The sequence below is a fragment of the Doryrhamphus excisus genome, chromosome 3 (assembly GCF_030265055.1).
Source record: "Doryrhamphus excisus isolate RoL2022-K1 chromosome 3, RoL_Dexc_1.0, whole genome shotgun sequence".
NCBI classification, from domain to species: Eukaryota; Metazoa; Chordata; class Actinopteri; order Syngnathiformes; family Syngnathidae; genus Doryrhamphus; species Doryrhamphus excisus.
The window spans coordinates 27441129-27456685 of record NC_080468.1 but is presented as its reverse complement, the minus strand read 5'-3'; the positions used below and the strand labels follow the sequence as shown (position 1 = coordinate 27456685).

Here is a 15557-nt window from a genome sequence, read left to right as displayed (position 1 = left end):
AATGGAGTAGCCGAGTAAAACTCACGCATGCGCGGGTAGAACATGCAAACTCCACACAGAGATGTCCAAGCAGAGAATCGAACCCAGATCTTCCGGATCTCCTGACTTTGTGGCCTACATGCTAACCCCTTCCTCAGGTTGCAGAGACACATAAAATGAGCGACAGTAAATCAGAGGCAAAGGGACAGGCTGTCCTCTACTCCTTGTGAGTCCAAGCATTGTGTGGCATCTCTTTTGTGCCTCCACGTCACGCCTCCAGGGGTCGCCTTGGCAACATGTTTTACAACTGGCAGCCTTATAAATCCACTATTGGCTGCGGCAAACTAGGAAAGCTTAGTGCAGGGACCCTCAAAAGCCGACAAGGACACAGCTCCGATTGCAAAAAGGGGATACAAGGGGTAAAATACTTCAAAAAGTGCGATTTGAAGTTCTGACCCAATTCATGTCGCGTTCGCTGCTCTTAATGGTCGACCAACAGAGTGAGGGTCTTCACGGACAAAGCAAGGATGACGCGCTTCTCTGCATGCTGACTGACAGCATTCAGGGCATGCTGGGAGAACAAGATGAGGGCAGTGAGTGGAGACGGAGAGCTTTGGGAGTGATGAGGCAGCTGAGTGTTTTTCATGCAAACAGAGTGACAGCTTGGAGAGATGCTCTCCTAGGATGCGTCCGCACGAAAGAGCCGTTAGGGGGCGGGCTTCTGCAGCCTCTTCCAGGTAGGCCTGCATGGCTTCAATGTGTGAGTGACTTGTGCATATGTTTTGTTTGTAATGCAAATCCACTCCTTTTCCAGATGGTTGCGGCATTTTTGAGAGGGTTATGGATGATTTAGAGCACATTCAGGACCAACTCAACACTATATTCAACAAGTTGGACACTGAAATAATCTACTTGAGTGCAGACAGAGCTGAGAGTCAGGACCAGATAGGAACCAGCACTGAAGAGACATCTGGAGAGGCCCAGTCAGGATGTGAAGAGGAGACTAAAGATGGAGGCGATGTCTCATTTGCCTGCGATGATGGTTCAGAAGAAGGGCTGGACTCCAAAGGTCAAGAGTGGGACAGAGAAGACACAGTGGACACCATCTCAAAGAATACACCAAAGGAGGAGACAAGCAAAGAATGGACTGCAGTCAGGTATGGGTCACTTGACATCCTCAGTTTCTAAACCAGGGGTCTCAAACTCAATTTACCTGGGGGCCACTGGAGCTAGGGTCTGGGCAAGGCTGGGCCGCATCAGGTTTTCAAAAAAAAAACAACCCAAACACATTTATTAAAAACAGAAAAAAAAAAAGAAAATCAATCAATCAGTAATAAATAAATATAATAATAATAATAAAACGGCAAATAATAAAAACATAAGAAACCACATATAATTGGTGGGTAGACAAATTATTTTTTTCAGATTAAAATGAACAAAGCATTATTAGAGCCCTGTAGACATGACAAAACACGACTATAGTCACATTTATACTTTTTTTATTTACAACATATTGCGCAACTGCAGGGTCTTGAGACACATTTGGCCCACGGGCCACATGTTTGAGACCCCTGTTCTAAACACTCCAGTTATTTCCCCCATCCAATTATCTGTGGAATCTCCTGTTTGTTAAAGTTGCCTTAAATTTTCTGAATGATATAAGTGTTTGGTTTTCACAAAGTTTGCTGCTTCAGCATTTTTTACAACTTTTTGTCAGATGTTATGGTGAGTTATCTGAGTTATCAAAAGTTATCACTTTTGTCTTTGGAAAAAAGCATTGTCACTGAACTGTTGTTGGATGTTTGGGAGAAGTTGCTTTCAGATCACTCTTGAGTATTGATTATTTATGGCTGTCATCTTGTTCCTGGACATAGCTCTGATAGTAACGCTTGTCTTCTCTGGACAAGCTTTTTTATTTTTCACCAAACTGTACCAAACTAAAGGGATTCATAAGATAAAATGTTTTTTACCTCAGTCATCAGGAAACCACTACCTGTATTTCTTGCAGAATATCAGCCTGTCCTTGATGTTTTTCCTGAAGAGAAGCCCTTCATGTGTGCAGATACACTCACGCTTGCCTGCTAATATTCCTGGGAAAGCACTATACGGGTGGTGTGCCGATCCCTCATGTAAATCAACTTTCGGAGACCGTACTGATGCTTGCTGGGTTTTACTACTACTTCTTCACAATGACTGAACCTCTCTCCTTCTTGATGATCTGATAAATGGTTGTTTTCAGTACCATCCTACTAGCAGCAATATACTTGCCTGTGAGGATCTTTTTGTGCAAACTTTCCCTGCAGTAACCATAGTTAACGGAGGAAAAACAAAGATTTCAAGCACCTCCCCCTATTTAAAGCTTCTAGTCCATTATTTTCAAGCAATCTGGATGACACCATCTTCAGCCATTGTTCTTGTGAACACTTTCACCTGTGTTTTGTATTTTTGTATGAAAGTTAAGATTTGTTTGTGACTGTAGTCACGGAGTGCAAGGTCAAAAAACACTGGCAACCTTCTGATGTTGATGTTATGTTGTTGTCCACACGATGGTAGTACCTACATTGGAAGTATCATGAGCAGCTTTATCTACCTCTGCTTGAGCTTTAAATGCTGTTGTTTACAATGCATTCATCAGCCATGATAATGAATGCATCCTTAGCAACTGCAATCCCCACAATTCGCAGAAGTACTGTAAGACCCCTAGCGAATGGAGTAAAAAAAATGTCGGACACACCCATGAAAAGTCCTACAAATGCCTATATATGATACTACAAAGCATCTAATATGTCTCTCACATCTACTTCTTCAGTTTAACTTTGTCATGTACTCCAAATCATTAATAAGGTTAAAAAACTATTATTATAAATATAATTATTTAATTAGTTAAACAACACCCTAAATAAATGCAGCACCTATAATTAGTGCATTTACGGTACGTATGATTGTGTGTGGTTCCTAGGCTTGAGAACTCGGAGATGGGAGGTGGTGCATGCTTCATTCGAGCACCGTTGGGTGCGGCCCGTGTCCTACACTGTGAGGTGGCTGACGCCCTCAGCTGCTTGATGGTGAACGGCGCAGAGGAGCTGGTCAGCAGGGTGATCAGGTTCAGAATTCAAGACTGCGCTGACATCCGCTTCCCTCTCATCATGGCATTACCCTTCTGTGCGCGTCATCGAGGCAACTACAGAACGATCGCTGTCAAGGTGGTGGACGGTGAAAGGAGGGCCAGCTACCTCATCCCTGCAACAACAGAGGGCACATATGGTGGACAGAGGGTAAAGTAACAATTACTGTATATTAGGGGTGTAATGATTTGTTTTAATAACGATTTGATTCATATCACCATTTGTGGTTGCTGATACGATTCAAGGACGATATTGGTCCATCCGAAGCAAAAATTCAACCAGCGAGACAGTGAAATAAATACCCGGATACTGGACGGTACAGATGACGTTTCCTAGATTCCCATTATTTTTGAAAGGGAATCAGATATAAATGATTAGTTATCAGACTAGCCATCAGGAATGCTCATTTACTGAACAAATATTAATAATTGAATCATAGAAACGAATGGTTACACCCCCACTGTATAGGTCCATGAATTCAGGGGATGACGTCACAGTCCAGATGACCTTTGACACTGTGACCTCAGGGCTCTTTCGCAGAGGTGAAGGTGTACTCACTGGGCCTATTTGCAGTAGTTTCCTGTCTCAAGCAAGAACACTTCACAGTTCCTAGACGGGGTCTGTCCCACAAACCTCCTGTGGACCCTCGCATCTGCCTGGACTACCCCCCAGGATCCTTCACAGCTCCTGTTCTGGTGCAGTACACGGTAACAGAGGCTTATTAAGGCATACATGATGGGACATATTTGTGCCCCATGCTTAAGAGCACCTCTGTCCCAAACCTCAGATCCAGCCCCTGGACGCCGTTCTCCTGGCCGGCGTCAAGATGAAAAGTGAAGCCTACCGCAGGGTGGTGTCCACGAGCCCGCTCCTCTGCCTTGCTCACCCATCCTCTCAGCCCCTGCAGAGACCCCTCACGGTCACACTTCCCTGTCCGCCAAATCCGGACAAGAAGAAGGACACAAGGACACAGTGGAGGGACGTGGAGCGTCTCCTCCCTCTGACTGCTGCCAAGCCAGTGTGGGATAGGACATCTTCACAATGGAGGAGGTAAAAGACGAACCAGTCCAAGTTGACAGTATTTGCTTCTTACATTTTATTTATTTTCTCATGAAATGCTGTTTTCCCTGAGAGACATTTAAAATTAAATTCCAGGATGCTGAACTCCTCCACTCAGTCCTCCAAAGAGAACCCTGCCGAGCTTCTGACCGTGCTGGGCGCCACGCATCAGCAGTGGATTGTCCCTGAAGGAATCGCCATCCGGAGCCATCAGAATGGCCTTGTGTCTTTTGACTTGATGGAGAACTTTGACAGGTTTGCCTTCTTTATGTCTGTCAGTGTGTGTCTCGGTTGCCTCCAGGCCAAACAGATGACAATGCAAACTGCCAAAGGAGGCAGAAGCATCCAAATGAGAAAAAGACATAGTCCAGACAGCGCCAGATTGAGACATGTCGGCTCCTCCGTAGCCGCATTTGTGTCCAATCCAGAGCTCTTGTCCTTGTGTCCAGTTCCTGGCAGTCTCATCTAAAAAAACAATAACAAACAAACAATGGAACTGTGAGTGCAGCTCCTTTTATTTGCATATTTTGAGAATAAAATTAAACACAAAATCTACAGGAACAATTGAAAACAATAGCAAATAGGACTACTGTAACAAGAAAAAGCTGAAATGTTGATACGAATAAGTAAGGTAAAGTCAACACCCCTTCAACTGACCCAATTCAACATAAGTGGCTGTTGACATAGCCAAAAATGTTTTCCTCCATTTGTGTATAATACAAATGGTGCTTTATGTTGGGGGGGGGGGGGGGGGGGGGGGGGGGGGGAGACCTTTGATCCTATACTGAAACCTTTACGCTACCTTTCCTGTTCCATCATTATTGATTCTATTTTGGAATAAGGCTGGCACATTACAAAATGTGGAAAAAGTATTGGTCAACATAAACATGGGTTCACTTTAGGGAAAACTGCACTTTAATACACACAATCCTTATATGAGAAATGAACACGCATCTTTCTCTTTTCTGCTCATTTTAAAGATATAAAACAGCTAAAAATAGACTCGCTCACTGCACGTAATGGGACACACCTATGCCACCTACATAGGCCGCTATTAAAACACTTCTTCAAATCTACAACAAGGCTTTATGGTTTTATATCCATGCTGTAGACATGTAACAGAAACACTAATGATAACATGTAATACTTTACATTATTTTTCTGTATTGCCATCATTTTAAGCTATTCGCAAGCCGGCTAGTAACTAGCTAGCCTAATTACTACCTGGTGTGTTATGGCGCCAGTAACTAGCTTGATCGAGGTAACTGTTAATAATAGTAATAGTAAAGAATGTCGCTGTAGCTTGGTTAACATGCACGTCACATTATATGTAAATCAGGGGCCTCAAACTCAATTTACCTGGGGGCCACTGGAGCTTGGGTCTGGGTGAAGCTGGGCCGCATCAGTTTTTCAAAAAAATTAAAAAATTATTAAAAACTGAAAAAAAATAAAATAAAACTGTCTTCAATGGTTTTGCTTCTGCTATACCCTACACTTTTTCAGTGCTTTTGTTTCTGGTTTTTACTGTTCTCAAATATCTTAATTTTTATTTTTCTACACAAAATAAAAAATTTCTGAGTTCATGATACCATACAGCATCCATATCAAACCAACATTAAACTTTCATATCAAGGCGGGGGCCTCAAACTCGCGTCCAGTGGGCCGCATTTGGCCCATGGGCCACCAGTTTGAGACCACTGATGTAAATGTAGTGTTGTTAGAGCTTTTTGAAAGCTTTTTCAGAAGGATTCATGGGCAGAGAGTTACCAGTACATGCAGTAAAGCCTCCTTAATCCGTTTTCATATCTTTAGAATACACAAAAGAGGTAAACAATACATATAACAAATGGCCCCTTGGTACAGAAAGTTTGGACACCCTTCCTTTACTGTAACTGTAATAGATTTATCTTACTAAATTTCCTTGCGTCTGCACCTTGCTGAGAGACCTGACAGGACACCACAGTTGATGTGAACCACAGCAGGAGTCCAACTTGAACCGAATGTTCTGACAGCACCCATTCCGAAGCAAGATGTAGCAAACCCTGCGTCTGTCACCATGACAACATAAAACTTCAGACATTACAGATGAATAGAAATGTGTTAGTTGTTTACCTTTTAGCAGGGAAACCCTTGCATGTCATCTCCTCAGAGAAGCATAAGAAGCTCTGGAAGTCCTGACCCCCATGTAGAAATATCCTTCCTTTCATGAGAAGTGAACCCCTCAAAGTGACGTAGGGCCGCTTCACACAGAAAAGCATGCAGGTGATTGATCTTGTGGTGCAAGATGAGTCAAATGTGTGAATTCAAAGCTTCCTCGCTGCACCGATTGGACATCTGAGGTGCCCAACGACAGCGTGCGACAGATTGGAAGGGCTGTCAGCTGTACTCACCGCCGCGTCCAAGCCGCATCCTGCCACCCTGCCTCCTGTCAGTGCCTGCAGGACAAAGATGACGTTCTTTCTGCATGAGCAAAGGAGAACATGAAGGAACAGTGGAGTTATTTTTCTGAAAATGACGATGCTGTCGGCACACCCATGGCCGCTCAACATATCGTTAGGAGTTTAAACATCAACTCAGTCACCAGGAAATCATGAAACCACTGGAACCAAGAGAGATTTTCTTTACGTAAAGAGATTTTGAAATGAGCCATGTGGATCTAAATGCCATGAATTCCAGGCTATTTATTAACCTCTTAAACCTTGGCCTTGAGCGGCTTGCTAGAAAAACATATCCAAACTAAACCAAATTCCAAGTTTTTTTTTCACGAGAATACCAATTATTTCTCTTATAAAATTATTGTGATTACTCCGGTTTCCTCCCACATTCCAAAAACATGCTAGGTTAATTGGTGACTCCAAATTGTCCATAGGTATGAATGTGAGTGTGAATGGTTGTTTGTCTATATGTGCCCTGTGATTGGCTGACCACCAGTCCAGAGTGTACCCCACCTCTAGCCTGAAGACAGCTGGGATAGGCTCCAGCCCCCCAACCCCCCCACCCGCGACCCTCGTGAGGATAAGTGGTAGAAAATGAATGAATGAATGAATTATTGTTATTGATTTTCTTATTTTGCAATGATTTCAACTTTCTTCTTGTAAATGTTCATGTCGTAATTATGACTTTATTGCCTTAATATTGTCTTTATTCTTGAAACATTGGGTCTTTATTTTGGTTTTGCTTGTTTTTGTTTGTTTGTAATATTTTCCCCATTTCAATATAACTTTTTTCTCTATATTCTTATAAAATTACAACTGATTTAACCACGTTTTTGTGTTAAATTATATATTGAGAATGTGCCACAAGCTAATAAAAAAAACTGTGGGAGACACTTTGGAGACCCCTGGTCTACATGGATGTTATTGGTATCAACATATTGGTGCTACAGTGGTAAATGTGTCCATCACTGCGCCGTTCTGTGAGAAACATCCAGGTACTTTTCAGTGTGAATACATACAGTAATTCCTAGTGGGAATTGACACAGCCTACTTTATGTCTTCCTGCAGACTCTTGGTGGTCCGTCTCCTCTCCCCGCTGCAGTCTTGCCATCTCACCTCCCTGGCAGAGGACCTGGTGGACTCAACGCGCCGCCACCTGGTCACTGTGGTCCTACAGCACCAACAGGGCCAGCCCCGTGTAATCCTCGTGGTCGCCCTGCCGAGCAGGGAGCTCAGCTGGGAACTGTCCCGGCTGCAGGCAGGGGGCGACGAGGCTACCCTGGAGACGTCACCGGAGATCTGCATGCAGGAGGGGGACCAACTTGTCCTACGTCTTTGCGGAAACATCACCTGTGCAGGTTAGACAAAGACGAGGAAGCATACTTGGTAGCTTGAGTGTAATGTCACATTACAATTGTCATCATGTTTAAACTTTGGCTCTACGGACAGAAATCATTTGTTGACACTTTTCATCACTTTAAAATTAAGTCACATATTTGACAAGGACAAAAAACTAAAAAATAAAAACTTCTTCTATCTGCGATTAAAGGATGTGATTAATTCTTAGTTAACTGTGGATTAAATGCAATTAATCACGATTAAATCGGCTGCCAATTCATTAAAATGTTACATATTAATCAGTCACAGTTCATTTCAATTTAAACTTTTTAATACACCTAGCAACATGGGACTGTTTGCTTCATGCCAATTTTTGTTCATTAAACATGAACATCTTTTTTAAACAGCTCAACACTAAACGGACCTCTGTGTATAAAAAACTCAACACAATGAGTGTAGACATTTGTAAGGTAAACTGTCCATCACTAAAATGCCGTTCTCTTCAAGCAAATAATGTTACCAAATATAATTTTTTACAAATAAAGTGTCACGTTGCGGCTTGTGAGTTTTGCGGTTTGACCCCAGGATGCAGAGAACAGGACCAAATGCAGGTAAAAAATATTTATTTTAGCAATAATTGCAGCAGAAGGAAAAGCAACTCAGGGAGCAGACAGACAAACGACAATGATCCCACGCGGGGAGAAGCACACACCTGAACTAAATACAAACAGAAATCAGGGACAGGTGTGGGTGACTATGGCAACGAAGGCAGACGAGGCAAAACAGGAAATCAAATACAAAATAAGAGAGTCAAAAACGGAAACCAAAGCCCAGACAGGGAACACAAACAAACTGTCACGAGGGAACCCACACAGGGCGTGACATAAAGGTTTGCAAAAAAGACTTTGAAGGCCGGTATGCTTACATAACTACACTGTTTTTGATATTGAACATGTTCAAACACAAACATAGGTATATTTATTTTTATTTTTACATATACAGTAGGCTGTATGGCTACACTATGACTGTATGGTTAGCGCACAGGCCTCACTTCAATCCCACCCTCAGCCATCTCTATGTGGAGTTTGCATGTTCTCCCCGTGCATGCGTGGGTTTTCTGTGGGTACTCCCACAGAAACTCACAATGTTTCCTCCCACATTCCAAAAACATGCTAGGTTAATTGGCGACTCCAAATTGTCCATAGGTATGAATGTGAGTGTGAATGGTTGTTTGTCTATATGTGCCCTGTGATTGGCTGGCCACCAGTCCAGGGTGTACCCCGCCTCTAGCCCGAAGACAGCTTGGATAGGCTCCAGCACCCCTGTGACCCTTGTGAGGATAAGCGGTAGAAAATGAATGAATGAACATATACACTATTCCCAACATCAATAGCAGGCAGAAAATAATACAGCATGCTTTGAATGGGGAAGAAATTGTGCCACCTGCTGGAAAAATATAAAAATACAATCAAAATTCGTCAAAAAAAAGTTAAATTTTAATTAACAAAGGACACCAAAGATTTTGTTTCCAAACAGTAGATATAATTGCTGCTGCTGACCTATCCATTATGTTTCCGCAGGACTTCGGGCTAACGAGCATGGCGTTCTAGACGAGCGCATCACCTTCCACAGTCAGCGCAGGAACGAGCTGCTGGTGCACCTGACCGAAGTGGACCCCTTTGGCAACTATAGCTCCCCTCACTACAAAGGCGTGGTGGTCTTCTACAAGGTCACCAGGGGTCAAGCGGAGTGGGGAGGCGACAACACGGCCCAAGTGGACGTGGAGCACCTGGGGGAGCCCGTGTGCACACTGCCACTGACTCTACCCAAGGTACTTTTCAAAGATGATTGATGAAGGAGTTCCAAAGTAATGGCTTCCTCTTTCATTTTAGCGAATCAGAAGCATCAGACAGCCCGTCACGCCGAGGGTTACACTCAGTGAGAGGACAGGTGGGAGGACATCCAGTATTTGACCATTGAAGCATGCCCTGATCTTAACTTTCTGGACATTCACTTTTTCCCCCCACCAGACTCGCTCCCAGATTCGCTCCTCCTCTGGCTGTCGGGGGAGCTTTCAGAAGAAGAAATAGGCCCTCTGGCGCTTTCTCTGCGCCTTCGCCGTAGCGCCACCCAGATGGTGAAGCTCCGAGCCGGGGACAACCTTCCCGGTCAGGCGTTCCGCATTTTGACCATGTGGAGGAGGGAACTGCCTGCTTCCCAGGTGCAGCCTAAGGCCTCCCAGCTGGCACGTTGCTTGGCCAGGAGCGGCAGGCCAGATCTTGCTCGAGAGCTGCTGCTACGCCAGGCAGCGACCACTGTGACGCTGAAATAAGGATGCTGCCTCTTAGAAGGGCTTACATTGTATGCTGCATTTTCCAACTTTTCATACTTATGAATATGTTTAAAATAGACAAACAACCATTCACACTCACATTCATACCTATGGACAATTTGGAGTCGCCAATTAACCTAGCATGTTTTTGGAATGTGGGAGGAAACCGGAGTACCCAAAGAAAACCCACGCATGCACGGGGAGAACATGCAAACTCCACACAGAGATGGCCTAGAGTGGAATTGAACCCTGGTTTCCTAGCTGTGAGGTCTGCGCGCTAACCACTAGACCGCCGTAAAAAATTATTAAAATGAAAAATAAAAAAAATTAAAATAAAACTGTCTTCAATGGTTTTGCTTCTGCTATACCCTACACTTTTTCAGTGCTTTTGTTTCCGGTTTTTACTGTTCTCAAATATATTAATTTTTATTTTTCTACACAAAATTAAAAATTTCTGGGTTCATGATACCATACAGCATCCATATCAAACTAACATTAAACTTTCATATCAAGGCGGGGGCCTCAAACTAGTGTCCAGTGGGCCGCATTTGGCCTGTGGGCCGCCAGTTTGAGACCACTGATGTAAATGGAGTGTTGTTAGAGCTTTTTGGAAGCCGTGCCGCCCAATATCATTTAAAAATGATAAATAAAATAAAATGAGGGACGGCACGGCAGTCTAGTGGTTAGCGCGCAGACCTCACAGCTAGGAGACCAGGGTTCAATTCCACCCTCGGCCATCTCTGTGTGGAGTTTGCATGTTCTCCCCGTGCATGCGTGGGTTTTCTCCGGGTACTCCGGTTTCCTCCCACATTCCAAAAACATGCTAGGTTAATTGGCGACTCCAAATTGTCCATAGGTATGAATGTGAGTGTGAATGGTTGTTTGTCTATATGTGCCCTGTGATTGGCTGGCGACCAGTCCAGGGTGTACCCCGCCTCTCGCCCAAAGACAGCTGGGATAGGCTCCAGCAACCCCCGCGGCCCTCGTGAGGAAAAGCGGTAGAAAATGAATGAATGAATGAAAATAAAATGAACTAATCATGTGCCTTCCACTGAAGCACCATGCAATGATACTTTCATCCATTAGAGGACACTGTTGCACCACCCTCATGTGCTTCCACTCTAAACTGGGGTCATTCCATGCTGCCAACACTGAACATACATTAAGACCTTACATATCGTTGCATAAAACAGCCATACAATCAAGGCAAGCATCAGAAAGAATAAAACATGTCTTCCACTAATTGCTTCGCAGTACAATTTCTGCAGTGGTTGATGCATGCGTGACATCGCTCTACCAAAAGGAGGTAGATGATTCACCAGGCAGCCCTCTCTGCTGAGATGTGACCTCGTTTCACACCCTTGACACAGAGTCGTCAAGAGCGGCGACTGGCTTCTCGCCAGCGCTGACGCTTGGTGACAGCTGAGTCTCTGTCACACACATACATATAAAAACTGCAGCTAGGTACTGGCAAATAATGATGAGCGGATGACAAGTGTGCCTCCATCCATTTTGAAAACAGGGTGCATTCACAGTTGTCATGTTTGGTTCGGTGACAATGGTCAAGTCATGTGAACGCCATCATCCTAACACTGGTGTGCACCAAACAAATGGACCGAGAGATAGATCTTTGGATGATGACTTTCACACGGAACGGGAAGATTTTATAAATAACAAACATTTGAGGATTTTTAGGGCTGCACGGCGGGGGAGTGGTTAGCGCACAGACCTCACAGCTAGGAGACCAGGGTTCAATTCCACCCTTGGCCATCTCTGTGTGGAGTTTGCATGTTCTCGTTCTGTAGATGAAAATGTATGGTAATGGTTTTATTTCATTTGAACATGCATCAGATTCCAATTGAGTGCATCACATAATCAGTTCACAGTTCCACATGTCCAAAAGGAGTAGGAAGAAGCAAAGCTTATTAAATCCTACCCCTCCATCTGGTACTTTTACAATCAGTAACTGGTACATTTGTTCACTTCCTGCTTTCCATAATACAGTTTAAGGTTTTTTTTTTTTTTTAAATAATGTACCTCGTATCGAAGTACAAGGTGATATGACCATCCAATGACATAATGGGTACCATAGTAAGTGTCAATATAGTGATATATATAGCACATCATGACTGGTTCAAGACTCTTCATCCTTGTATTTAGCAAACATCAACTGCTTGTATTGTTTCTTGAATTGGCTCATCGTTGTGCATTGTTTGAGGTCCTTACTCAATCCATTCCATAGTTTGATTCCACATACTGAAATGCTATGGCTTTTTAACGTAGTCCTAGCATATAAGTGTTTCAAATTTAGTTCTTCCCTGAGATCATATTTGTCCTCTCTTGTAGAGAAGTATTGGATGACATTTTTAGGTAATTGGTTATTTTTAGCCTTATGCATTATTTTAGCTGTTTGAAAATTAACTATATCAGCAAGTGTAAGTATTTGTGATTTTAGAGATAAGGAGTTAGTATGTTCTCTGTAGGCGGCATTATGAATTATCCTTACTGACCTTTTTTGCAGTACATTTAGCGAGTGAAGGTTGCTTTTATAGTTATTAGCCCATATTTCCACACAATGAATAAAGATTTACGAGTGTGTGCATCATATCAACAAATAGGTAAGTTTGAATGATCAGTTTGTGCATTAAGTGTTTCATTGATGGTCCAATTAAGTAATCCCCACACAGTGCAGTGTGGAAAACCTGAAAATGAGACTTTATCGTTGGTTGTATGTATTTTTGTATTTCAGATACTATGAAGAAGGGGTTGTGGTTCTTCGAGTTGGGACACCACAGAGATATAAAATTAGCTGTCAGTGCTGAGATAGTAGCTTTTTCCAAGAATGGTGCCTTTAGGTGCACCACATAACTCCTAGGGCACAAGTTGCTGCTGCATTCACAGACTCTTAGAAATCATATTTATCACCCAAATCATGTGATCTTGATAAAAGCAACCAGACAAAACAGTTAAACAAATAGACTTTTGGACAGAAACTGCTTTAAAACTTCAACTTTCCCCTTCAATCAGGTATGAAATGAGTATGCATAATGAAACCGTAGCCATCATGAGTGGGCAACAAAGTGAAGCTGAAATTCAATCCATTCAAAGAGAAGAATGCCAGCATCAGAGTGGAACACTTCTTATGCACCGTCTCCTTTTGTTGCCTTTTCCTGCCACCATTCCAACACTTTTTTCACCTGTTTTTTACCTACAATTTGCTCTTGTCTCTGCAAAGTGGGATCAGGCACCAGACCGGGTTCTAAAAGGTTTTGAAAATCCAAATATCACCTTGATTAGTTTAAAATGAACTCATGTAATAACAGAGCAAACACATGACTGTAGTTCCTGAAGTAGACATGACTAGTGACAAAGAAAGAATGCTCTTTCCTCATATTTTCCCTCCCTTTTGGTAGGATTTTAAAGGGCACAAGTGGCGAGCAGAGTGCATGCGCAAGGCATCATTAGTGGCCCATCCAACGCACACCGAGGGTCTCAGTAAATGTCACACAGGGGGGCTCCCACGGCTCCCACGGTGCCAGGAAAAGGTTTTCCCTCTCATATTATCACCCTCCTATCAGCCGCTCTACATTATTGAAAAGGCCATGCTGCAAGGCACTCTGGGAAGTGTGCCTCTCACACAGCAGCGTGAGACCCCCAACCTCCACCCACACCCTCTCAGGGGGGCTGATGAGGCGAGGAATTCCTTCCAAGCAAAGGCATCAAAGGATTCTGATTAAAACTTCATCGCTGGTTTCATCCCACTCAAAAAGTAAAGCTGGGGGAATGGAAGCATTTCTGTGGACATAAACAAGGACGTGAACGTCTGAGTCACACCTTGACCCCGTGTGTGTGTGTGTGTGTGTGTGTGTGTGTGTGTGTGTGCAACAGATGGCAAGACAGACCTCTCGGGTGGAGGTCCATCCTAAAGTCTTCATTTGTCCTTCAATTCAGCAGCTCCATTGGGATGAGTTATTTTTTAATGATTTGACATAACATGTCATGGGAAGGCGGCACGGCGGTCGAGTGGTAAGCGCGCAGACCTCACAGCTAGGAGACCAGGGTTCAATTCCACCCTCAGCCATCTCTATGTGGAGTTTGCATGTTCTCCCCGTGCATGCGTGGGTTTTTTCCGGGTACTCCAGTTTCCTCCCACATTCCAAAAACATGCTAGGTTAATTTGCAACTCCAAATTGTCCATAGGTATGAATGTGAGTGTGAATGGTTGTTTGTCTGTATGTGCCCTGTGATTGGCTAGCGACCAGTCCAGAGTGTACCCCGCCTCTTGCCCAAAGACAGCTGGGCGACCGTCTGAGGAAAAAGCGTTAGAAAATGAATGAATGTCATGGGAAGGGATGAGATGGGAGTGTTTGTGAAACGGGCCGTAACTAAAGAGGTGAGAAAAGGTGGGGAATATGGTGAGAAGTCTGACGGGACCAAATAAACAAAGTGTGGGGGGGGGATAGTGACAAGGTTGGGTTTTTTAATGGCGTATCCAACTGCCCGGACGTCTGCAGCATATGTTGCTGTGAGTGTGTCATGGCAGCAGGATTGGGTTTGCCTGCCATGCACAGAAGCACAAACACAAACTGGCCTGCAGTGTGAGGGGACATGTTGCTCAGCTAGCATTTAGTTCAGGATTTGGACCTGTGCACTGTGCAAAAATAAAAAACAAATAAACCATACACTCACCAGCCACATCATTAGCTACACCTTCACAAATTTTTCAGTCTTCACAGAAAATTATGCACTATTATGCTATTTATGCATTTTATGCACTATTTATGCTATTCCCGTTACAATACACTCATATGTGACTTTACTCATCTGTATACACCAGTCATTATTTGCACTATGACCCATTTATCATTGCACTAAAATTAATATATCTGCAATATGTCTGCTCCTGCATATGCTCCTGTGCAATACTATGTGTATAATTTGGATATATTGTATATATTTTGTTAAATTGTCTTTTTTACTCTACTTTTAAATACTTTTTTGCCCTACTGCACTGAAAAGAGAAGCTCTCCAATCTCGTTGTACATCTTTTATAATGACAATAAAGGCCCTTCCATTCCATTTTTTGATGATGTTCTAAATGTAACGTCATCCCCTTCACTTGTTTGCTTTTTAGGGCGCGAGAGAGAAGAAAAAAAGTGACTAAATAGCCACGTATATATGGACACAAATATTCCAATTGCATTCGGTTTATTTGCTCAAACGTAAAGAATTTACCTTTGTATACACTTCGTTCCGAAAAAAAGTGCCAATCCGAATGAACATATAATC

At 43.2% G+C, this 15557-nt stretch overlaps 1 protein-coding gene across 1 annotated transcript; it reads left to right on the top strand.

Annotated features, from left to right (window-relative positions):
• Nucleotides 1–333: 333 nt before the first annotated feature.
• On the top strand, nt 334–10397 carry dthd1 (death domain containing 1). Its single transcript, XM_058068940.1, has 10 exons — nt 334–716; nt 794–1136; nt 2939–3254; nt 3632–3811; nt 3892–4154; nt 4260–4418; nt 7667–7956; nt 9517–9767; nt 9829–9886; nt 9967–10397. Exons 1-10 carry the CDS (start codon nt 443–445, stop codon nt 10266–10268), a joined length of 2436 nt encoding a protein of 811 aa, XP_057924923.1. The 5' UTR covers nt 334–442; the 3' UTR covers nt 10269–10397.
• Nucleotides 10398–15557: the final 5160 nt, after the last annotated feature.